The 24,270-nt window shown below is 46.9% G+C and overlaps 3 protein-coding genes across 3 annotated transcripts; 2 read left to right on the top strand and 1 right to left on the bottom strand.

Moving 5' to 3' along the window:
* The first annotated feature begins 6,163 nt into the window (after positions 1-6,163).
* On the top strand, positions 6,164-7,402 carry PRR30 (proline rich 30). The gene has a single exon (XM_007938905.1). It carries the CDS (start codon positions 6,164-6,166, stop codon positions 7,400-7,402), a length of 1,239 nt encoding a protein of 412 aa, XP_007937096.1.
* Positions 7,403-9,120: 1,718 nt separating this feature from the next.
* PREB (prolactin regulatory element binding) lies at positions 9,121-12,134 on the top strand. The gene is made up of 9 exons (XM_007938860.2): positions 9,121-9,255; positions 9,831-10,023; positions 10,216-10,436; positions 10,617-10,697; positions 10,797-10,921; positions 11,122-11,295; positions 11,443-11,515; positions 11,708-11,867; positions 12,040-12,134. The coding sequence occupies exons 1-9, from the start codon at positions 9,121-9,123 to the stop codon at positions 12,132-12,134; spliced, it is 1,257 nt and encodes a 418-aa protein (XP_007937051.1).
* Positions 12,135-12,823: 689 nt separating this feature from the next.
* ABHD1 (abhydrolase domain containing 1) lies at positions 12,824-21,073 on the bottom strand. The gene is made up of 9 exons (XM_007938859.2): positions 20,960-21,073; positions 15,079-15,239; positions 14,564-14,746; positions 14,348-14,393; positions 14,018-14,130; positions 13,700-13,873; positions 13,430-13,478; positions 13,170-13,335; positions 12,824-13,050 (listed from the first exon to the last, which is right to left on the bottom strand). Exons 1-9 carry the CDS (start codon positions 21,071-21,073, stop codon positions 12,824-12,826), a joined length of 1,233 nt encoding a protein of 410 aa, XP_007937050.1.
* Positions 21,074-24,270: the final 3,197 nt, after the last annotated feature.

Below are 24,270 nucleotides of genomic sequence, written 5' to 3'. Positions count from 1 at the left end.
TTCTGTAAATTTTCACCCAAACCACAATAAAAAAAAGAAATTGGAAATAGAAATACCATTTGATCTAGCAATCCCATTACTAGGTATATACCCTAAAGAAGTGAGAGCCAGGACACAAATAGGTATATGCACATCCATGTTCATTGCAGCACTATTCACAATAGCAAAGAGATGGAAATAATCTAAGTGCTCATCAATGGAGGAATGGATAATCAAATTGTGGTATGTACACACAGTGGAATATTATGCAACACTAAAGAATAATGCAGAATCTGCAAAACACCACATAATGTGGGGGAACTTGGAGGACATTATGGTGAGTGAAATAAGTCAATCATAGAAAGACAAATACTATATTAGTCCACTATTGTAAAAAGTCAAAGAAAAGTTTATATACGGAAGGAAATTTATTTGTTGGTTACAAGGGATGGGAAGAGAGGGGAATGGATGGGAGGGGAGGAAAAGTTGCTATATAGGTTAAAATGCATACATACATATACATTATATATGTGTGTGTATGTGTGTCTATATATATATATATATATAGACACACACACACACACACACAAAAGATTACTAGTGGTTATCAGGGGCAGGACGGAGGGAGAAAGGGAAAAATTTTATTTGGGGTTATTGAATTTATGCTGATGGTGGTGGAATATTGTGGAACAGAGTAGCAACAATTGTGGTACAACATGAATAATTTTATCAATATCCCTGAGCTGTAAATGTGGAAGTTGCTATGTTGGTGAATATCTTGGTGTTTATGTTTTCACCACAATAAAAGTAAAAGAAATATTAACTCAAAATACATCAAAGGCCTAAATTTAATAGCTACAACTATAAAACTCTTAGAAAATACAGGTGACAATCTTCACGACCTTGGATTCAGGAAATATTTCTTATTTATGATGCCAAAATCACAAGCAATAAAAGAAAAAAAGATAAATTGAACTTCATCTAAGTTAAAATCTTTTATATCAAAAGACCCAGCAAAACAGTGAAAAGACAACCCACAGAATGGGAGAAGATATTTTCAAATGATCTATCTGTTAGGGGTTTAGAATGCAGAATATGTAAAGAACTCCTAAAAGTCAACAACAAAAAGAAAAAAAAAAAAACAATTAAAAATGAGCAAAGGACTTTTTTTAAACAGAAATAGACATTTCTACAAAGATGATATGCAAATGGCCAATAAGCATATGAAAACATGCTCAACACAATCAGTCATTGTTGTTGTTAGGTGGCGTTGAGTCGTCTCCAACTCATAGCAACCCTATGCACAGAATGAAACACTGCCTGGTCCTGTGCCAGCCTCATGATCCTTGCTATACCTGAGCCCATCTATGCATCTCATTGAGGGTCTTCCCCTTCTTCGTTGACCCTCCACTTTACCAAGCATGATATCCTTCTCCAGGGAATGGTTCCTTCTGACATGACCAAAGTAGCTGAGACGAAGTCTGGCCATTCTCACTTCCAAGGAGCATTTGGCTGCACTTCTTCCAGGACAGATTTATTAGTCCTTTTAGCAGACCATGGTACTCTTAGCATTCTTCTCCAACACCACAACTCAAAACTATCAACTCTTCTTCGGTCTTCCTTATTCACTGTCCAGCTCTCACATGCATACGAGGTGATTGAAAATACCATGGCTTGGATTAGGTGCACCTTAGTCCTCAAGGAGATATCTTTGCTCTTCATGACTTGAAAGAGATCTTTTGCAGCAGATTTGCACAGTGCAATATGTCATCTGATGTCTTGACTACTGCTTCCGTTGGTGTTGATTGTAGAACCAAGTAATATGAAATCCTTGACATCTTCAATCTTTTCTCCATCCACCGTGAAGGTGTGTATTGGGCCAGTTGTGAGGAGTCATTAGGGTAAGGCAAATCAAAACCACAATGAGATACCACTTCACATTCACTAAGATGTCAATTTAAAAAAAATAAATAAATGAAATGAAAGAAAATAACACGTTTTAGCAACGATGTAGAGAAATTAGAAAGCTTGTGCATTGCTAGTAGTGATGTAAAATGGTGCAGCCACAGTGGAAAATAGTTTGATGTTCTTCAAAAAGTTGAACATAAAATTACTATATAATCTGGCAATTACGTTCCTAAGTATGTACCCAAAAGAACTGAAAAGAGGGACTCAAAAAGATACTTGTACATCAGTGTTCACTGTAGCATTATTTACAATAGTCAAAAGGAAATAAATAAATAAATGAATAAAGAAAATGTGGTATATACACACAATGCAATATTTTCAGCCATTAAAAGTAATAAAATTCTAATACATGCTACAACATGGTTGGACTCTAAAAACATTATGCTAAGTGAAATGTTTCAGACACAAAGGGATAAACACTGTATGAGTCCACTTATATAAGGTATTTAGAATAGGTAAATTCATAGGAAGAGAAAGTAGAATAATGGTGACCAGGGCTGGGGGGAGGAGAAAGTGGAGTACATGGGTACATAGGTACATGGGTACAGTGTCTGTCAGGGATGACAAAAAAATTCTGGAAATAGATACTGGTCATTGTTACACAACATTCTGAATATAATTAATGCCACTGGAGTATATGCTTAAAATGGTAAATTTTTTTTCCCACATTTTTTTTTTATTAGGATTTGGGTGAAGATTTACATAAAATGGTAAATTTTATGTTATGTATATTTTATTATAATTATACAAAACAATTTTTTTTTAAAGAATAAGCAATAACGTGTTGGCAAGGAAAAAAATTAGAACCCTCATATCTTGTTAGTGGGTTTGAAAAATAGTACTGCCTATTTGGAAGACAATTTGGCAGTTCCTCAAAATATTAAATACAGAGTTACCATTAAAACCAAAAACCAAACTCACTGCCATCGAGTCAGATCCGACTCATAGCGACACCTCCTTGGGTTTCGCAGGCAGTATCACTACGGAAGTAGATCGCCTAGCCTTCCTTCTGAGGAGTGGCTGGTGCGTTTGAACCACCAGCCTTCTGGTTAGCAGTCAAATGCCTTAGGCACTACACCACCAGAACTCCTTACAACCCCGAAATTCCTCTCCTAGGGATCTACCTCAAAAAACTTATACATGAGTGTTCATAGCAGCATTATTCATAACTGCAAAAAAGTAGAAACAACTCATATGTCTATCAACTATTGAATGGATAAATAAAATGTGCTATGTCCACACAATGGGAGCTCTGGTAGCATAGTGGCTAAGGCACTTGACTGCTAACCAGAAGGCTGGCGGTTCAAACCCACCAGCCACTCCTCGGAAGGAAGATGGGGCAATCTACTTCCGTAGTGATACTGTCTCGGAAACCCAAGGAGGGGTCGCTATGAGTCGGGTCCGACTGGACGGCACACAACAAGAACATATCCACACAATAGATTATGATTCAGCCATAAAAAGGAATAAAATATTGATACATGTTACAACATAGAAGAACCTTGAAAACATTATGCTAGGTGAATGAAACCTATCACAAAAGGCCACATATTACATGATTGCATTTATCTGAAATGTCTAGAATAGGCAAATCCATAGAAATGGAAAGCAGATTTGTGGTTGCCAGCAACTGAGGCAGGGAATACAAAGTAACTGCAAATGGGAATAGGAAATGTTTTTTGGGGGACAAAAATGTTCCAGAATTTGATTGTGGTGATGGCTTGCACAATCCTGAGAACCAAAAAAAACCCAAACTCACTGCCGTGGAGTTGGACCCAACTCATAGTGACCCTTCCTTGGGTTTCTGAGGCAGTATCTCTACAGAAGTAGATCGCCCAGTCTTCCTTCTGAGGAGTGGCTGGTGGGTTTGAACTGCTACCCTTCTTGTTAGCAGTCACATGCTTTAGGCCCTACACCACCAGAGGTCCTACAACCCTGAGAGTATACTAGAAAACATAGCATTGTACACTTTAAATGAGTAGATTGTATATGTATGGTATGTGAATTACATCTTAATAAATCTGTTAAGAAAATAGTTATTAAAATATATAATAAATATATCTCAAGGGAAAAGAAGGTATGGACCATGAGCCACAGCTCAGAAAACATAGGAAGACAGTAAGTAAAGGGAGGGACCAACGAAGACAGGCTCTGTGGTTGTCAAGAACAACAAATGAAGAAGAGGTGGTGGGAGCAGAGAGAGGAGGTGGGGGCTAGGGCCTGAAGGGGAAACAAGTACACCAAAAATGTTCCTGCTTCATAGTATTGTTAAGGGCCAGCCTTTGGATGATCTCTGAAAAAAGTCTTAGAGCCCTGAGGAGGAGACTCTATGACGTCACTACTTCACCTTTGTGACACAGGCACTGGGTGCAAGGGAGAACTGCCTCAGGGAATGGGGCCTGCAGCTCCCAATGGGGGCAGCGCCAGGGTCGCCGCCCCTTGGACAAACTCCTAGTCTCCCAAACGCTTTGCACCTGCTGGCCCCACTGCGACTGCTGCTGCTGTTGCTACTGCTGCTGGGTGTGATAAGCCACCTCAGTCAGGGCCAGACTGAGCCAGAGGACACCAGCATTAGGGGCAACAAGGGGTCAGGGGAACCAAAGCAGCAGGAAACCAGGATGGTTGCTGAATCCCTGACTCAGGTTTAGGAGAACAGAACCTGTAACACAGAAGACCTTCGCTTGGCTGAAGGAGGACTGAGGTCAAGGCTCAGACAGAAATCTGGGTCAGACTGAGTTTAGGGTAACAGATGCTGGGGGCAGATGGAGGTGGAGCCACACTGTGGTAACTATTTGTCTCTCTCCCAGGTTCCCTCATTGCTGAAGTGCCTTGTGAAAACACAACCCAGAGGAATCCTCATTGGTAAGAGCTCACAGCACCAAACACCTGGAATCCCTAGCTCCATTTCTGCCCATCCCCCCATCCTCACTCCACTCTCCCAAGCCTCCCCCTTCAACCACACCCGACCTTTCTCCCCTCCTACTCCCTCCCCCCATCTCACCTTCCTGGAATATTCTGCCAGCTCTTTGGACCCTAAAGGCTGATAGAGATTTAGGGTCTTGGTGATTTCAACCTCAAACTGGGCTTGAGATAGGCCAGAGAGAGTGAGAGAGAAAGTTCACCTTGAGAAGTCTAGAGCCACTGTGAGTTCTTCCAACTTCAAAGAGAAGAGAAATAGCTCTGGAGCTGGGATCAAGAAAATCACAGATCACAGACCCTTGCCACTAAGACAATTTAGAGATCACCTATGCCAAGCTTCTAATTTGTGGAAGGGAAAATCAGATCCAAGGAGAGATTTGCCTAAGGACATCCTGACACCCCAAACCAAATCTGTTGCCATCGAGTCAATTCTGACTCATGGCAACCCTACATGTTTCAGGGTAGAACTACAGTCCATAGGGTTTTCAATGGCTGTGATCTTATGGAAGTAGATTGTCAGGCCTATCTTCCACAGCACCACTGGGTAGATTTGAACTGCCAAACTTTTGGTTTATAGTTAAGTGCAAATCATTTGCACCACCCAGTGATCTTGATATCCTGGTTGTTGTTGTTATGTGCGGTCGAGTCGGACCCGATTCATAGCGACTCCTCCTTGGGTTTCTGAGGCAGTATCACTACGGAAGTAGATTGCTCCATCTTCCTTCCGAGGAGTGGCTGGTGGGTTTGAACCGCCAGCCTTCTGGTCAGTAGTCAAGTGCCTTAGCCACTATGCTACCAGAGCTCCCTGATATCCTGGTAGTAAGGACCAATTCTCCAGAGAGTAGTACTGTAGGGGAAGAAAGAAGAGGAGAGAGAAAAGAGGAAATGTGATGAAAAGGTCCAATTCTCTCAACATCTTGGGCTCTGTCTCTCTGTCTGCAGGTCCTGCGGGCTGTGCCTGCCTTCTGCCCCACCTAGATAATCACTGCTACCCCTCAGCTCCCAAGAGGCAGCTCTGATCCTGCATCTCCAGACATTTGATATCAATGGCTGACTGCGAAGAAGTGAGAGGCCACGCTTAGACCCAACCTCCAGCCTAATCACCCAGAGAGCCTGCTACTGCAAGGCAAGGTGTTCCCTTGGTCTGCCAACATCTGCTCCAGGCTGGAGCCACACTATGCACACAGAAGAAGGCCCTGATTTCTCAGCCACTTCAGGCTTCTGAGATTCCAGTCCTGCCTCTGCCAGGTCTCTAATCCCTGGTCTTGTTGCCCAGGTCTCTTTTGGATTTAAGGCAATGTTGCCTCAAAACAAGGACCAGGTGGTGCTACAGAGCGCAGTGTCCCCAGGGCCCCCCACTCAGGGCTTCTCACAACTTGTCGACTCCCCTCCCCGCAACCACCAGCCTCTCCCTCCCCATCAATCACTTCCTCCCTCCCATTCACCTTTCCCCTCTTCCCTTCAATCCCATCTACCTTTCTCTTCTCCCCCACACACCTACTCTCCAGATTCACGTTTCTACTCTTCTGACTCCAATTCTGACTCTGTGCCACATCTCTACTCTTCCTCTCTCCCAACCTCTCCCACTTACTTTCACCAGAATCATCCCTCTCTCTCCCTTCCACGATCCTCCTCCCCCTCTCACCTGCTCTCCTCCTCTCCAGTTCAGAATCACTCCTCTCCCTCTCAGCCACAGAACTCCTCTCTCCCCATCTCACGCTGCTACTCTCTTTCCCATCCCGAAGGCCCACCAAGCTCCTCACTTACTTCCTCCAGCCCCAGCCTACCTTTTGGGGTTCACTCTTCCAGGCAGACATGGCACTTGCCTCAGTGCAGGGATTCCGGGTCCCCTGGGGTGGTGGAGGGATGCGTGGCAAGCGAGAGGGACCCTGCAGAGTTCAGGGACCCAGGAACCCTGGCTCAGGCCCTGGTAGTCCATCTGGGGCACCGCCGCATTGCACACGACTTGCGTCTACTGCTTTTGCAGCGCCTATGGCTAGGCAGAACCGGCCAGGCCCCAGTAGTGGAGTATCCCATATGTCTGGTGTGTCTCCGGCCACGCAGCCCCTCCTGCCCCATCCCCAGGTACAGGACTGGGCCCCAGCTGCTGGCCTTCCCTCAACTACTGCCCTGTGCACAGGGCCAGGAGTCCGGGCCCCTCCGCATAGGCATCGGTTTCGGCCTCCGCCTACCTCGGGGCCAGGCCAGGGCCTTGCATCTATTGCCAGAAAGAAGGCGGGAGGAAGTCGGACCTCAGGGCGAGAGTGCTCAGGCTCCTGGGTGTCAAGCCCGGGCATCTCAGGCACCAGCATCTCCAGCCCCAGTGGCTCAGGCCCGGGCAGATCTAGCCCCAGGCAAACCCTCCCAGACCGGGAGCTTCAGGCCTCTAGGCCCTCAATCACCAAACCCCACCCGCATCTCAAGGCCTCCCCTTCAAGTACCAAGACAAGCCGCTGCCTCTTCGAAGTCCAAGGTTTCCTCTGGCCCAAAGAGGTCTGTCTGTTCAGAGACCATTCCACCAAAGTTGCCATCCTAGTTCCAGAGCAACGGAGGGTCCCTGGAGCACCTCCTCCAAACACCACCCTTCCCACGAGGCCCCAGATCTCTGGGAGCCCCAGAGACACACTGAAGGGCTGGCTAGCTGGAGGTCAGGTGTGTTCTCCAGCTCTGAACCCTGGAAGCCCCTTGTGGAGTCTGCTGTCTCCTGGTTGAAGAAGACCAAGGGCACTCCAGGCCCCATCCAGCCTTCAGTGTATCCAATAAAGCCTGACCCTACAAAACTTTTGTGTCCTATTAAGCAGACAGAATGGGTGGCTATACCTACAAGGCCACTGCTCCCCAAATGTGGAGGGGGGTGGCTCTTAGGGGTAGTCAAAGGAAACAGAGGTGGCAGAGAGAGCTTGTATTATGTCCTGAGGAAGGCAAGGGACTGACAAGGGCTGAGCACTTGAGATAGCAAATCTTACCTACCAGGCCCTTCATACATTAATTCAACTGATAGCTGAAGCCATTGGGCCCATTACTTAGGATGCACCTTAGGTAAACACGGGTGCCTGCTAAGGAGACTGGTCCAGGGAGCAGGAGTGTTTCCTTGCAGGGAAGGGCTTTCCTGTCAGCCACTCACAGGGGAATATGCTGGTTCTCAAAAGACAAGAAACTGGAGCTGGCAACTGGGGTGTCAGGCAGAGACAAGGCCTACTCAGAGCCAAGTTACCATTCCAAACCCCTGCCCTCAAAGAAGCGGCAGTATCAGAATACCTGAAGGCAGGCAGCCTCCATCCACAAACCTGTTTAAGAGGGGGCAGGGGCGTTCAAGAGCCGAAGGAGAAGCCACAAGAAAGGATAGAAGACTCCCACTTCTGCCAACCACAGCATTAGGTGGGAAATTAGGTCTTAAAATAGTGGCTTCCTCATACAAGGAACAAGTGGATTTGGAATTTAAAGGTCTTTTTGTTTGGTTTTAAAGTCTGTGCTGCCTCCCTTAAGAGGCAAGAGCCATAGGTCATGTTTTTGTTGTGTGCCCTTGGCCAAATCACTTGTATGAGTCAGTGTATCACCCTTAAAGTGTAAATAGCCCTAATCCCAGGATTCTTTATTAAAGACTTATTAGACCTTATTAGGAATCCCTGGGTGGTGCAAATGGTTGAGCATCCAGGTATTTACCTAAGTGTTGGCTGTTCAACCATCCACAAGCACCTCAGAAGAAAAGCCTGGCAATCTGCTTCCAAAAGGTCACAATCATGACAATCCAATTGAGCACAGTTCTGTGGGTGCCATGAGTCGAAACAAACTCCACTGACACGGAACAAACTCCACTGGTAATCTTTATTAGCACTACCTCCCTCCTTTTTTCCATACTCACCAAGGTCGTTCCCTTACTGAAGCAGGACTCCTCCCACGCCCCGCATAAAGATGGCGGGTCTTATCGTCGCACTGGGAGCGGAACTAAGATCCTGGCGCCCATGATACGTCACTCCTGGCCGGGTAGCGCTGACGCGTATTGGTAGTTCTGCACTTGCGCGGAGGGGAGTGGTTGGATAGGTTCGCGTCGGGAAGGCGGGATTAGACGGCCGAGAGGTAGAGCTTCGGAAATATGTGTAGTTAGAGTATTGGCAACCCCGCGAATGTGAGGGTAGTCTGGGGTCCTCCAGGCGGCAACCAAACCAAGTTCAACAACGGCTGGAGCGGAAGTCAGGGTCCGGACCAGGCATGTCCCAGGTGCCGAGGTGTGAGCAGTGAAGAGTTTCGGGTGAGATGGGCCGGCGCCGGGCGCCAGAGCTGTACCGGGCCCCGTTCCCATTGTACGCGCTTCAAGTGGACTCTAGTGCTGGGCTTCTCATCGCTGCGGGCGGAGGAGGCGCGGCGAAGACCGGCATAAAGAATGGCTTGGTGAGAGCACAGGACTACTAGGGCTGGGTTACGTCACGGGCTAAGGGTCATTCCGGGGTGGCCGGGAGTCGCGGAGACGGGCCGTAGCTCGGTTTCTGACCCTTTCCTTCCCTGGTGGGGATCCCCATCAAGCCAGGCGCCCCGGCGCAAGTTTCATTCGGACAGCTGAGACTCCTAAGATGAAGTGAAAACTGCACACACTGGTGCGTAGGCAGGAGAGTTTCAGCTCGACCTCAGGAGCCGCTCCAGAGGCTTATCCTGTCCTTTTCCGGGGAGGCCACATAGACATGTCTGTCTGCCTCCTAGCAGCGGCGAGAGCGACTCATTTGGCCTTAGGCCAGGTTCCTTCACTTTCTGAGCCTCACTTTCTTGTTCTGTAAACTGGCAGTAATACTGCCCTGGCAGCTGTACAGGTTTGTGAGGCCCAAATAAAATACTGACTTCAGAAAGCCCTGTGAACTAGGAAGTGCAGTAATCAGTGGGGTAAGGCATCAGACTATAGATATTGTCAGTTTGCCCTTAAGATGTCTCTGGATCTCCCTGGGCCTTGCTCATTCTGGTTTCCTCTTTCTTAGCACTTTCTGCAGCTAGAACAGATTAATGGGCGGCTGAGTGCCACCTTGCTACACTCCCACGACACAGAGACACGAGCCACCATGAATTTGGCACTGGCTGGTGACATCCTTGCTGCAGGGCAGGATGCCCACTGTCAGCTCCTGCGTTTCCAGACCCATCAGCAGAAGGGCAACAAGAAGACAGAGAAGGCAGGTGAGGAGTCCCCTCTCCAGCCCTTTGGAAAAAGAAATGAGTAAGATCGCTTTTCTCTTGATCTCTCTAAAGAAGTGGGGCTAGACGTGTAGCTATGGGTAGAAGGCTGGAAGCTGGGTGTTCACCTGCCATGTGGAGAAAGGCTAGTACTACCACAGAAGCCTGGGACCTGGCAGGCTGTTTGTGTTGCAGGTTCCAAGGACCAGGGGCCTCGACAAAGGAAGGGGGCAGCACCAGCAGAGCAGAAATCTGGAGCAGAAACCCACCATGAGGGAATAGAACTGAGTGTCGAGAATTTGCGGGCAGTGCAGACAGACTTCAGCACTGATCCACTGCAGAAAGTTGTATGCTTCAACCATGATAACACCCTGCTTGCTACTGGAGGGACAGATGGCTACGTTCGTGTCTGGCAGGTACGGTTTTTGGGGGAGTTAGGGTGGGTTGCTGCCAGAAGCAGCAAGGCCAAGATTGTGAGAAACTGAATGAACATGGGTTTTGAGAAATATGTGAGTGAAGTCTGCATTGAGTGGCCATTAAAAAAGGAGTGCTCGTAACTGGGTGCTGGGTTAACCAAAGTAGTAGTTTGGTTGCAGGTACCTAGCCTGAAGAAAATTCTGGAGTTCAAAGCCCACGAAGGGGAGATTGAAGACCTGGCTTTGGGGCCTGATGACAAGGTAAGGAGGTGGAGGGGTGAAGGAAGTGAGTGGTTATGCTGCTTGTCTGGTAAGTGGGTTCCCTAACTGCCCATCCTTGGAATCTTTATTCCTGACTAGCTGGTAACTGTGGGCTGGGACCTTAAGGCCTCCGTGTGGCAGAAGGATCAGCTGATGACACAGCTGCACTGGCAAGAGAACGGACGCACCTTTTCTAACACACCTTACCGCTACCAGGCCTGCAGGTGTGAAGACCTCAAAGGCTGTCTAAAAGTGGCACAGCCCAGATGTGGGAATGGAGGGGGGGGTGGAGACAAAAGGGTAATTGGGGAGGATTGTGCTTTGCTAAGTGTTAGCCCAGTCCTGACTAGAGTGCAGGAGAGCACAACCCTTTGTGGACGTTGGGCAGGTCCCAGGAGCAGAACAGCCTCTCTCTTGGGCCTAGGTTTGGGCAGGTTCCAGACCAGCCTGCTAGGCTGAGACTCTTCACAGTGCAGATTCCCCACAAGCGCCAGCGCCAGCCTCCACCATGCTACCTCACAGCCTGGGATGGTTCCACCTTCTTGCCCCTTCGCACCAAGTCCTGTGGCCATGAAGTTATCTCCTGCCTCAGTGTCAGGTGTGAGGCAGTGCTGACTTGGCTGAGTATGGGAGTGCCTGGGGAGCTTGGGAAGGAGTCCCACTTGAATCCCAGGGGACCGTTGTTGGTGAATGTCACTCTCTGCACAGGCCTCCAGGACAGTGAGCCTTTTATTATTTGTTGCAGTGAATCGGGCACCTTCCTAGGCCTGGGCACGGTCACTGGTTCTGTTGCCATCTACATAGCTTTCTCTCTCCAGGTAATGGGTGGAGGTGGGCACAGCCCTGAGGGTTCTTTGGGGTGGGGACTCTCTGCCTACCTCTATCCAAGGTGTGCAGAAAGAGTCTGGCCCACCCTATAGAGGGAAGGCTTTCTGGGGGCAGGAGGTGTGTTTTCCAGCAGAGAGCCTCCCAACTGGGCCTTCCTTCACTAGTTCTCCTCCTGCCCCTAGCGCCTCTACTATGTGAAGGAGGCCCATGGCATTGTGGTGACAGATGTGGCCTTTCTACCCGAGAAGGGTCGTGGTCCAGAACTCCTTGGGTCCCATGAAACTGCCCTGTTCTCTGTGGCTGTGGACAGTCGTTGCCAGCTGCACCTGCTGCCCTCACGACGTGAGTCATTGTTGGGAGAGGGGTACCACCCCACCTTTAGCTGTAGCAAAAACTCATCCCTTGGAGAATTGTAGCTATCTGCCCCTCCTTGAATAGACTAGGTGGGAGATCCTGCTCTTCGGGCTGTGAAGCCCCTTCACCTGTTGATTTTTTTCCCCTTACCTTCCTGCAGGGAGTGTTCCTGTGTGGCTGCTGCTGCTGCTATGTGTCGGGCTTATTATTGTGACCATCATGCTGCTCCAAAGTGCCTTTCCAGGCTTTCTTTAGCCTCTCTTACCCCTGGAAATCAGGGACCTGGATACTGCCACCGTCTAGACAAATAGACAAAAGTGGAGGCCTGGACCCCCACTGATCACTCCATTTGGGTTCACAGCTGAGGTTGCCCCTAATAAGACTGATAGGCGCTATTCACCTTTCCCAATTCAAGCTTGGCTGTGGCCCTGTGACAGGATCACAGGCCCTGTGGGTCCCAGGAACCCTGCATTCATCATCTGTGGATTCACCTAGGACAGTGGTGTCTGGAAACCAGGCCACACTACCTGCCTCCTTCCCTCCGCCTACCAGAGACTCCAGAGTTGAGTTTGTCCTTTCTCCAGAAATATGTGAAGATGCCCAAGAGCCTGAAGCAACTGCTGTCTTTGCAGAAACCATTAGTTTCTCTTCCTCCTCTCACAGCCTTGTGGTCAGTTGTTCTTCTAATGGAGCCTGTGGCATTTGCTGGGGTAAGGATTGGCCTGGGACTTGGTGGTAGGGAAGGAAGGGGCAAAAAAACAAACAAAAAACAAAAACCCAAGAGTCCATGGCCTCAGCAGGTAGTTTCAAGCCATCCAGGCTAAACAGGTAGTAAGTTCTGGTTGCTGGATAGTCTACCCCAGTATTGAAGAAAGGGAAATGAATCTGAGCCCATTTAGGCAAGACAAGTTATTTAATAAACAAGAGAAGACTGAACTGAAATCCTAAATGATGCTCCTATCAGTTCTGCCTCTTTCAGAAGGTAGGAGAGTTCTGAGGCTGAGCAGCTCCTCTTTGTGCTGGAAGATGGCTCTGGCATACTGGTGCAGGAGGCGGCTCATGTAGCAGTGCTGCCAGGGGAGCAGCCCTTCCAGGAAGCCAATGTGGCCACCACGGGCTGTGATGAGCAGTGCAACGTGGGGAGAGTGTTGGGCAGCCTGCAGGGGAAGGGCTTCAAGAAGGGTGGTGGGAATTTAGGAACCCTGGCCTTTACTGAGAGCCCAGGTTCTCCATTTGTACTTGACAGCATGTTTTCCCTGCAGCTTAAACATCAAAGTTTAGGGTACTCACCACTGGCTGGGGAAAAGGGATCATCTACTGCATTGAGGCAGAGCACAGGGACCTGGATGGCATCTACCTTGGTTCTTGGGCTCGCTGCTTGGTAGTAAGTAACACAGTCTTGATACCCAAAGGCCACAGCTGTGTAGCGCTCATCAAACTGGCGAATTGTGCGCGCCTAGGGGTAGTGGGGGTGGGTGCGATAGGCTCGAGTAAGGATAAGGAGTAAGAAAATACTGAGGGAAGAGGAGGGGCATGGTCGAAAGATATACCTGTAGCACAAAGTCTACATCCACCACTTTTTCAATCACCTTTCTGTTTCTGCGAAATAGCAGATGGAGGTTTGCATCTAAAAGAAATTCCAATCTTCCAAAAGCCCTCTTCCCTCCACTATCATTACTTCTGGACTTGAGCACTTAGCCTATGTTACTCTTTTGAGTGAGAAATCCCACCTATAGAACTCACCTGAGTACTAGGAGAACCTGGCATATCTGCTACCCTTACCCTGTCTGCTGCCCCCTTCCCACTTGCTGAGACCCTACCGGTCCACAAATCTGCAGAGTCCAGCAGTGAGGTGCTGATTGAAGAGCAGTGAGTTGAGTGGAGTCTCCAGGGAGCGAGTAGTCTCAAAGGAGTCCCAGCATACAGAGAAAGTCAGTGCTGCCACCACCCCTGCAGCCTGCCCAGTCCGCGCCAGGTGGTTCAGCACCAGCATCCTGCAGGATTGGACCAGCGGGCCATGAATAAAGGGTTTGCATTCATGAGTTAGGGCAAGTGGAGAGGGAAAGGACATCAAGGGTAGGGGTGGGGTGGGGTGGGGAAAAGACTGGGCCTTTGGGTTAAGCCCAGGCAACCTTTACCCTCCAAGAGAGATGCCCACAGCCAGCAGCGGAGCTTTAGAGAAACGGTGGTTTATGTGGTTCACGACTGTCTGCAGATCTTCAGTATTGCTGGCACAAAAGGCCCTGTGAGTCTGAGGGTAAACCATATCATTGGGTAGGGAGGGAGGGAGGCCTTGGCTAGAAGACAAGAGACATCACTTCCTGGCCTTTTGGCTAAAATCAAGTGTAGGGAAGGGAGAGGTAGTAGGGAAATGGAGGAAAAATAAGTAGGTAGAAGCCTAAGGTAAGCACGGCTGATGAGGGTGGGGTTAGGGCTGGTGCTTCATGCTATGATGGGAGGCGACTCACCAGCAGTTCTTCTCCACGGCAGCCCCGGTTATTAAATACGACAGCCCTGTGACACACACAGGTACATCTTAGCCAGATCCTCCCTAGGAGCACCTTTCCCCTTTTGGTAGCCTTCAGAAAGACCCTAATCAAAAGACTCCCTTTGTACAGCACTCTATGCCCTGTTACAAGTTCTCAGACACCTTTCAACCCCTCCTACATTGTGCCCATCCTTACCTATAGCCATCCCTCAAAGCTTGGTTAACTAGGTGCAAGATATATGTCTCCTGGCTACTGCCTGTGATGCCAGGAAACAGTAATACAATGGGCTGGGTGGTAGGGTCAGGATATTGACTGCTGTCATGCTGCTCAGCCCAGTCTAATAGGAGCTGTCCTCCATCCGGGGTTTGGAGGACTTCACTGTGGTTTTGGAGAGAGGGCACACAGACACTATTAGGAACATGAGATACTTCACAAAGGTTTTACCTCCAACACCACCCAGAAACAAGTCATACAACTCCCCTTTAGCATCCTTTAGGGCATGCTTTATGCAGAGCATTAAGGCTTTAACAAGGAGGAACAAGGACACAAAAGAGTGACTATTACCTCATGGTAATTATATAGCACTTCCATATACATGTTCTTTTTCATTCCCTCATAATACAGAGGTACCTGGAGCAAAGATTACCTTGGCAGACAAAGTAGGAGCCCCTACTTGAAGCTTCATGTTCATACCCTCTGTCCCTTCTTACCTCCAGTAAGAGACTAAGGGCCGAGACTGCATTAAGACTCTGAAGATGGTTTGTAGCCTCCCCTCAAAACACCACAGTGTAGGATAGAAAGTCTCCACAGTGACTGGACAGTGTTGCTCCAGGAAGGCCAAAAACCGGGGCCCTGCCACCAATCGAGGCTTCTGTAATCACACAACCCAATCAACCTCATTGCCCTGATTTTGCACCAAGGCAGGGAGGCACCCCCCCCCCCCCCCCAGGTTGGAGGGCACTGTTTGGTCTGTGGGTAAGATAATCAACATAATGTGGAATGACAATATGGTCCAGCTAGGGCCACAAAGAACCTCTCAGTTTTGGAGTGTCATCTCTAGAATTGACCCTGAACTGACTCAGAACCAAGGCTAGGGTCTGCTGCAGTTGGCAGGTGCTGGCTGTCCAGGGGCAGATTAACTAGTAAGCACAGTATACTCTGGTTTACAATAAGTAAGGTACACAGGGACTTCATTGTGTTTACTTAATAATGTGTAGTGCCCAATTGCACATGGGTTTCACCACAACTTGTGGGAAAAACAAGTGAAACTGCACTACAGATTAGTAAATAAGCACAATTAAACCCATAAATATCTTGCTTATTGGGTAATCTGTCCCTGTCTGCCCCACTAAGCCTTACCATGCCCCAACCCCATTTTAGAGAGAGGCAGGTAATAGAAGGAGAAGAAGTGTCCAGCAGGAAAGAGGGGCTGGAGTTCTGGGCAGGTACTGAAGAAATTCAGTGCATTCCGTCTGTGACCTTCACCTTGCAGTTGGATTACCTGCACCCTGTCATCTTCCCAAGACTAGCTCTGGCCATTCTGGCTTCTAGCCTTAGCATCAATTGCCTGCACATTCCTATTCCCTAAGGTGTGTATTCACCACTGCTGAAGGCTCCTTTCTACCACAGCATCTAGTTTTCTCTTGAGGTCTCTGCTGCTAGACCATACTCTAAAGGAGGGATAATCCTAATGTGAACACATTTTTCTCTCCTGTCATGCCACCTGGGAGAAGGCAGCAGGGATGGGGTGACGGGCACAGGTGAGGCAAGTGGGCACTCATCCCTGACTTTCAGCCCCTCTGCTTGGTTCTCTGGATGGGCATCAAGTGAATGAGAGGGCCTGGCTACATAGAAGGCTGATGAAGGAGGATGCTGTTCAGAGCTAAAAGGTCTCAAGCTCAAGACAGTGATGTGTGGGAGGTACAGACAGCAAAAATGAAACCCTTTGCACATACAGTACTGCGTTGTCGTTGAAGGCAAACATGGATATACAGGTGGATAGATGGGTGGCCAGGCTGAACTATTAGGTATGTCCACGCAAGGGGGGAGTGTGCCCAAGACCATGTATAGGGTTGGCAGACAATGTTTCTATAAGTGTATCGGTATGTTCTGTAAAAATTCCCAGGTATATAGTAGAGCTGACAAGGGGCAAGGTTGTAGTCACTTCTTGGCCGTAGCCAGCTACTCAGAAGGAGTGAGTAGTTGGACCTGTGGGCTTGGGACCATAGTCGCAGGGGACATCAAGCTCAATTGGCATGGCATACTACACAAAAACATTGTTCCACATCCTACTTCGGCAAATAGCAACTGGGATTTTAAAAGCCTGCAAGCAGCCACAGAGATGCAATGATGGGTCTCTCATCCAGAGCAAAGAGGAATGAAGAAAACCAAAGACACAGAGAAACAATTAGTCCAAGGGACTGGTACACCATGCAATCCTATGAAACCAGAAGAACTAGATGGTGCTTGGCTACCACTGTCAACCACTCGGAGGGGGATCTATGTAGGAGACCCTGGATAGAGTGGGAGAACAATGTGGAACAAAACTCAAAATCATTAAAAAAAAAAAAAAAAAGAAGAAGGCAGGGGGCAGGGGGACCAGGTTTGATGATCTTATAGAGCCTGATGGAACCACTGAGACTATGGCCCCCAGCTGCCCTTCAGGTCTGGAATTGAACCCACTCCTGTGGCTTCCAGCCAAACAAAAGGCAGGCATATGAGCTGAACATTTACATTAAGTAGATACACTCCTTGGAGAGATCAATCATGGGAGAATAGAAGAGACTAGAATGCATAGGGAGACAGTTCAAGGGGCAGGAGTGTATGGGAGGGAAAGACAGGGAAGAGGTAACTATGGGGAGGAAGTGAGAGGGGAGGTGCTGCATTGTGGGAAATTGTAGTCAATGTCATGAGACAAAGTGTATGTGAGCTGCTGTATGGAAAATGAATTTGCTCTGTAAACTTTCACCCAAATCACAATAACAATTTAATTTTTTTAAAAAAAGGTCTCAAGCTCAGTAATGGAAATAACATTTAGTAGCATAGTGCCTAAGGCACTTGACTGCTAACCAGAAGGCTGGTGGTTCAAACCCACCAGCCACTCCTCAGAAGAAAGATGGGCAATCTACTTCCATAGTGATAACTGCTTCAGAAACCCAAGGAGGGGTCACTATCTCAACGGCACATAACAACAACAACAAGGAACTTGAGGAGCTCTGGTGGCATAGTGCCTAGCATTTGACTACTAACCAGAAGGCTGGCGGTTCAAACCCACAAGCCACTCCTTGGAAGGAAGGTTGGGCAATCTACTTCTGTAGAGATACCGCCTCGGAAACTCAAGGAGAGGTCACTACGTGTCAGAATCAACTTGACGGTTTTTTTTTCTTTGTCTTAAGGAACTTGAGAACCAGATTCCTGTTTCTTCTACAGTCCCAATACTGAAAAGAGGCTGGGCAAATTATAAACTAGAGAGGCTAAGTTGATAGTGTGACTGTTGTGAGATGTGACTTCCACCATCTGGTGGGTCTGGTAGCACAGTGGTTAAAGCATTCTGTTGCTAACCAAAAAGTTGGTGGTTTGAACCCACCAGCCACTCCACTGGAGAAAGATGAGGCAGTTTGTTCAATTCAAAGATTTACAGACTTGCAAACCCTATGCCCTGTGGGGCAGTTCTACTCTGTCCCGAAATGTTGCAATGAGTTGTAATTGACTCCATGGCAATAGTGGGTTATGGTTGATTGTGTGTGTATACATGTACTGGGCTCAATCATTTGAGATAGGATATTTTCTAAGTAAAGGAACCCAAAGTGAAGCAGCAAGGCAAGAAGCAAAGCAGGATTAAAAATTATAATGATATCACCACTACTCCACTCCTTGGAAGGAAGATGGGGCAATCGACTTCCGTAGTGATACTGCCTCGGAAACCCAAGGAGGGGTCGCTATGAGTAGGGTCCGACTCTATGGCAAATAACAACAACAACAACAGTAGGTAAAATTTGTTGAGTGCTCACTATGGGCTAGGCATCCTGCTATGGGCTTTATATGATTCTACCTCGTGATTTTCACAACAGTTCTATTCTGCCTGTGGAAGCATATTTCAATGTTGCTTAACTTGTCAAAGGTCACAAAACTAGTTAGTGGCAGAGCTGAGAATTCAACTCTAGGTCTGACTCTAGAACCTGTGCTCTTAATCAGGTTATATTGCCTCTTAATTGTCAAAATATTAAATAAATCCTTGGTCAAACAGTAAATTAGTTCACAAGTTTGATTTGTGTGGATTAGTTTCATTTTAACTCCAGCAAAGTTTTTTGACTCACACTTGAGAATGAATTATATGCCATAGGTCACTGTGGATGAGTCAGTACCATTCTATTACTACTGCTAGGTAATCGAAACTATGTCCTCAGAGCTTCTAGAATGGCACTTCCTCTGTATTTTAATCAGTATTTGAAAGTCAAGGAAGAGTTTAGAGTATATAGTGTGTGGCTGGTTGCAAGCAGAGGAAAATATTTAGTTAGGAACACTTCCAGTCAATACTTGTGATCAGCCCTCACAAAAAGATGTGCCTAAATGAATGACTTTCCAATAAGGCATATAAGATGAGGCTCATAGGGTATTGTGAGGTTTTGATGTTTTAATTGTTTTATTCAGGTAAACTGATTTTATAAACAATATTATGTTAAGGCAGAAGGTTTTGAAAATACAAAAAAGTCTAGGTAATATTAAAATCCCCTCTAAATCTTTTGGAGTCCCTAGGTGGTGCAAACAATGAACAAGACTATCTGTTAGCTAAGAGGTTGGAGGTTCAGATCCACCCAGAGGCACTTGAGGAGAAAGTCCTAGCAATCTACTCCCCAAAAAGTGAGCCATTAAAAATCCTATGGCGTTTACTGAAATCACAGTGAAAAGTAAAAAAAATCCTAGGGAGTGTATGGTAGAGCTGACAAGGGGCAAGGTTGTTCACGGCTTGGTCACAGAGGGACCGAGTAGTTGAACCTGCGGGCTTGGGACCATAGTCGCAAGGGGACATCAAGTTCAATGGGCATAATATACTATACAAAACATTGTTTCACCTCCTACTTGGGCGAGTAGCGACTGGGATCTTAAAAGCTAGCAAGCTGCCATCTAGATGCAATGATGGGTCTCTCCTCGTCAAGATGAAGAAAACCAAAATTCATGGAAACAATTAGTCCTAGAGACTGGTACACCATCTGATCTGCAGCCTATATGACTGTGAGACCAGAAGAACTAGATGGTGCCCGGCTACCACTCTCATCCACTTGAAAGGGGATCTATGTAGGAGGTCCTTGATAGAGGGGGAGAACAATGTGTAACAAAACTCAAAATCATTTGGAGAAAAGAAAAAAAAGGTGGGGACCAGGTTTGCTGGTCCAATAGAGCCTGGTGGAACCACTGAGACTATGGCCCCTAGCTGCCCTTTAGGTCTGGAATTGAGCCCACACCTGTGGTTTTCAGCCAAACAAAATACAGGCATATGAGTTAAACATTTACCTCAAGTAGATACACTCCTTGGAGAGAACAATCATGGGAGAAAGAAGGGCTGCTTATGCACAGGGAGACAGCTCAGGGGGCAGAAGTGTATGGAGGAATGGACACTGGGAAGGGGTAACTATGGGGAGGAAGTGGGAGGGGAGCTGTTGCATTGTGGTAAACTGTGGTCAATGACATGAGACAAAGTATATGTGAACTGCTGTATGGAAAGTGAATTTGCTCTGTAAATCTTCACCCAAATCACAAAAAAAAAAAAAAAAAAATCCTAGGGAGCATAATTCTACCCTGGCACCTATAGAATCACCAGGAATAGGAATTGACTGGACAGCAACTGTTCTCTGGTTTAGAGTTCAAAGGATGACTTGAATCAATAGTTTCTTGTTAGAATAAGCTACCTAGAATAGAATTTAATGGTCATTAAAAGATTTCACTTTTCCTGGATATATAAATTATGTATTATCTAACTTTCTGTGAGAATAAATCTCCAAGTTCATGGAAATCAACCTTTTCAGATTTTCTCATTGCACAATTCATGAGGTTTAGAACTTGAAATAGGGCTGAACGGGCAAGGACAGTTAGGGTTATCCATCAGGTCTGAGCTAGGGGAGGAAATTCAGCCAGCTTTTAAGGGAAGTGAGGCCCTACTAGGCCTACGGGGTTGACAAGGGTGAAGCTGTTAGTGTTCGTAGTTACAATCCCTGAATGCACAAGCCTCTGGTGCATTCAGTGCAGTGAATGAGAAACTCAGCTAGACAGCCTAAGAAGAAAAGGACAGCATAGTAGGCACATGTCTCTGACACCTCAAGATGCTTTCCACCCATATCAAAAAGAGCAGCTGTCCCCCATGCCCAAAAGACCCAGATGTCGTGGGGAGCGCGTAGATGCAAAGAATTTAGGCAGCACAGAATTGACTCTCCATTAGGTGATAAGGTCATAATTGCAAAGCAGAGCCTGGCTGTAGCGCTGGGCAACGGTCCAAGCATCCCAATTCCCACAAAGGGCTTGAGCCCCGGGCTAGAAGCTGAGCCCTAGACCCGAGTGTCCCAAACCCACCGGCCAGAGCGCTGGACCCGCACGCACCTGGGGCACACATGACCAGTAGTAGCCCAAGTACAGGGCTGCGCCAAGACCCAAAAGCAGAGAGAAGGGCTGAGTCCAGGTGTCATTCTGGGGGCTCAGGGCTGAGCTCAGCATTTTCTGTTTGCTGGGTGCCAACCCCCAGGCTTTTGGCTTGCTCCAGCTACTCAACTCCACTAATGGCCGACAGGTACACGCCAAGCCCAACCGGTCACACGCCATAGGACCGCCAGTGCAGGTCCCGCCTCCACTGCCCTGTTCTCCCGGCACCCACGCCCCGCCCATCGGTCGTGCGCCGGCCGCCAGGGACGAGAGAAGGTCGGCGCTAGGACCTCGCGGGGCGAGCAAGCCGTGCCGGCCCCCCTGAGCCTCCAGCCTGCGCCTCCCCGCCTTCTACTTTCCCTTCCCGGTTATAAGCGATGTTACTCCTTCCAACGACAATCTGCTACCCCTGCAGCCGCCATCTTGGTGAGAGGTATATCCTGTTCCTTCTTCCTCGAACTCTTCCTTGGCAACGGTGGAGTCCAATATCCTGGTCAGTCTTCCAGCCACTCACGGTCAGTAGCACACATGACACAGGCACTCCTGTGGTGTTATTTTGCACTGTCACACAGTACAGCCATTCACAGTGACCCTCATCCAGGTCACAGCCACGACATGGTGACACCCTACAGTATTACACAGTGTTCAGCCACTCACAATGATCCTCACAGTGGACACAACCATCCACACACTATAACACCCCACATTGTCACATGCACCGGTTTCACTATCAGTGGGAGTCATTCCACACAAGTTCACACTAGAAAAATCAAATTCACTGCCATCGAGTGGATTCTGACTCTTAGCGACTTCCTTTGGGTTTCCAAGGCCGTAAATCTTTATGGAAGTAGATTGCTCAGTCTTCCTTCCACGGAGTGTCTGGTGTGTTTGAACTGCCAACCTTCTGGTTAGCAGTCAAATGGCTTAGGCACTACACCACCACGCACATAGGTTAAAGTCATTCATACAGTCACTTTATGCTGTCTCATACCCACAACTCCTGCCGCACATTCATCCTACAAATATTTACTCATCACTCATCCTTTTCCAGATACTTTGGATACCTCAGGGATACTGCTCTCAGTGGAATATAGAGACAAATACATAATCTATTGAGCAGTGGCTTTTAACCTTGGCTGCAGATTCAAATCATCTGGGAGTTTAAAAAACCTCCAATGATCAGGCCTCACACAGAGTTGGTGTGGAGAAGACCTTCTTGTTGGGTGCAGGCTAGGAGATCACAACTTATAGCAACCCTATATGACAGAGTAGAACTGCCCATAGGGTTTCCTAGTCATGAGGTTTCTTTTTTTTTATTATTGTGATTTGGGTGAAACCAAAATATGAGTGAGAGTTTCCCAGGCAAGTGGTGGGAGGTGGGTGAATAGTTCTTCCAGGAGAGGAAACAGCATTGCAAAGACCTGGAGATGAGAGAGCACAATTGCTGAAAGGAACTGAGAGAAATTTGGTGTGACTGGAACAGATGAGGCGCTTAAGGACCAGGTAGGTCATGAACAACTACATAAAAGATGTTAGAATTTATCCTAGGCAGAGGAAAGCAATGAATGGGTTTTAAGAAGGGTTGGTGACATGATCAGATTTACATTTTAGAAGAATCATTCAGACTCCTTGGAGAACGGATTACAGAAAGATGAGAATGGAAACAGGCCAGTTGGGAGGCTATTAATAGAACTTCAGGCACAGAAGATAACTCCCTGCATTGAAGGATAGCCCTGGAGAGGAATGAAGATCTTCAAGATAGGTGGCAGAAGGAAAATGCAGAACAAAATTTCAACTTGTCCTGGAATCCAGACTCTGGAGCCATTGAGGCTGGATGAACCCCAAAACTATAGCCCTGTGATTATCTTTAAACCTTAAACCAAAAATAATACCTAGAGTCTTCTTTAAACAAGGAATAAACCAAAATCAAACCAAATCCACTGCCATCAATTCAATTCTGAATCATAGTGACCCTATAGGACCCTACAGAACTGCCCCATAGGGTTTCCAGGGCTGTTTTTTTTTTTTTTTCCTAGTTCCTGTCTTGAAGAGTGTCCAGGGGCTATAGTCTCAGGGGTTCCACTAGTCTTCATCAGACCAGAAGCCTGGTCATCTTTATGATTTTGAGTTTTGTCCCACATTTTCCTTCACTCTGGGACCTCTTATTGTGATCCCTTTCAGAGCAGTCAAGGCTGTAAATCTTTGCCTCATCTTTTTCCTGTGGAGTAGTTGGTGGGTTTGAACCATTTGCCTTTTGGTTAGCAGGTCAATGCCTTAAGCAAAGAATAGTTTTGCTTAATCAGTAAATAATGTTTGCCTTGAGTATGTGAACTGCTCTATGGAAGATGAATTTGCTCTGTAAACTTTTTCCCAAATCACAATAAAAATTAAAAAAAAAAAAAAAAGAAAAGAATGTTTGCCTTGAGCATTGCATTGTGTTAAGAACTATCTGTATGGGATCAAATTGACGAATGCATCTCTAAAGATTAGATAGGAGACTTAGGGAGCAGTGAGTTTATGTTAATAGAGGAGGAATTTAGGGAAAGGAGAATGAGAATGGTTGTGCAACTTGAAATATGTAATCAGTGTCACTGAGTTGTAGAACTGATTTATGTTCTGTTGTGTATATTCTCAAAAACAGAAGAATAAACTTATGAATAGTGCTGTAATCGATATGCTGTACAAATCTCTTTGAGTCTCTGCTTTCAAGTTTTTCACAGTAACTAAAAGATGGAAACAACCTAGACACCCATCGACAGATGAATGGATAAACAAAATGTGGTATATACATTCAGTGGAATACTGCTTAGCCAGTAGGAGAAATGAAGTTTTGATACATGGTACAGAATGGATAGAGCTAAAGACATTATGGTGAGTGAAAAAAGCCAATCACAAAAGGACAAATACTGAATGACCTCATTTATATAAAAAGACAAGAAAAGGCAAATGTACAGAGACCAAAGTTTATTAGTCGTTACCAGAGATGGGAGGGAAGAAGAAAAGAGGAGTTAATGGTGATGAAAAAATAGCATTGATTAAGGATTGAGTTGCACAGCTGATTATTGTAATTGCTGTCAATAAGTTGTACACCTGTAAAAAGTTGAATTGGCAAAAATTGTGTGATATATTTACAACAACAAAAAGAGTAGCTGCTGAGGTTGCTTATGTACAACCAAACACCTAATGGGATTTGGTTCTTCAAAATTTTAGGGTCATGATTTCATGGGACATCTTGGTTAATTGGCCTAAGACATATTTAGTGCTTCTGTTCT

This window comes from Orycteropus afer, unplaced genomic scaffold, assembly GCF_000298275.1.
Source record: "Orycteropus afer afer isolate SDZICR_OR568_19922 unplaced genomic scaffold, OryAfe1.0 scaffold00054, whole genome shotgun sequence".
NCBI classification, from domain to species: Eukaryota; Metazoa; Chordata; class Mammalia; order Tubulidentata; family Orycteropodidae; genus Orycteropus; species Orycteropus afer.
Note: the sequence above shows the minus strand (reverse complement) of the source record. Positions and strands in the feature narration are given on the sequence as shown.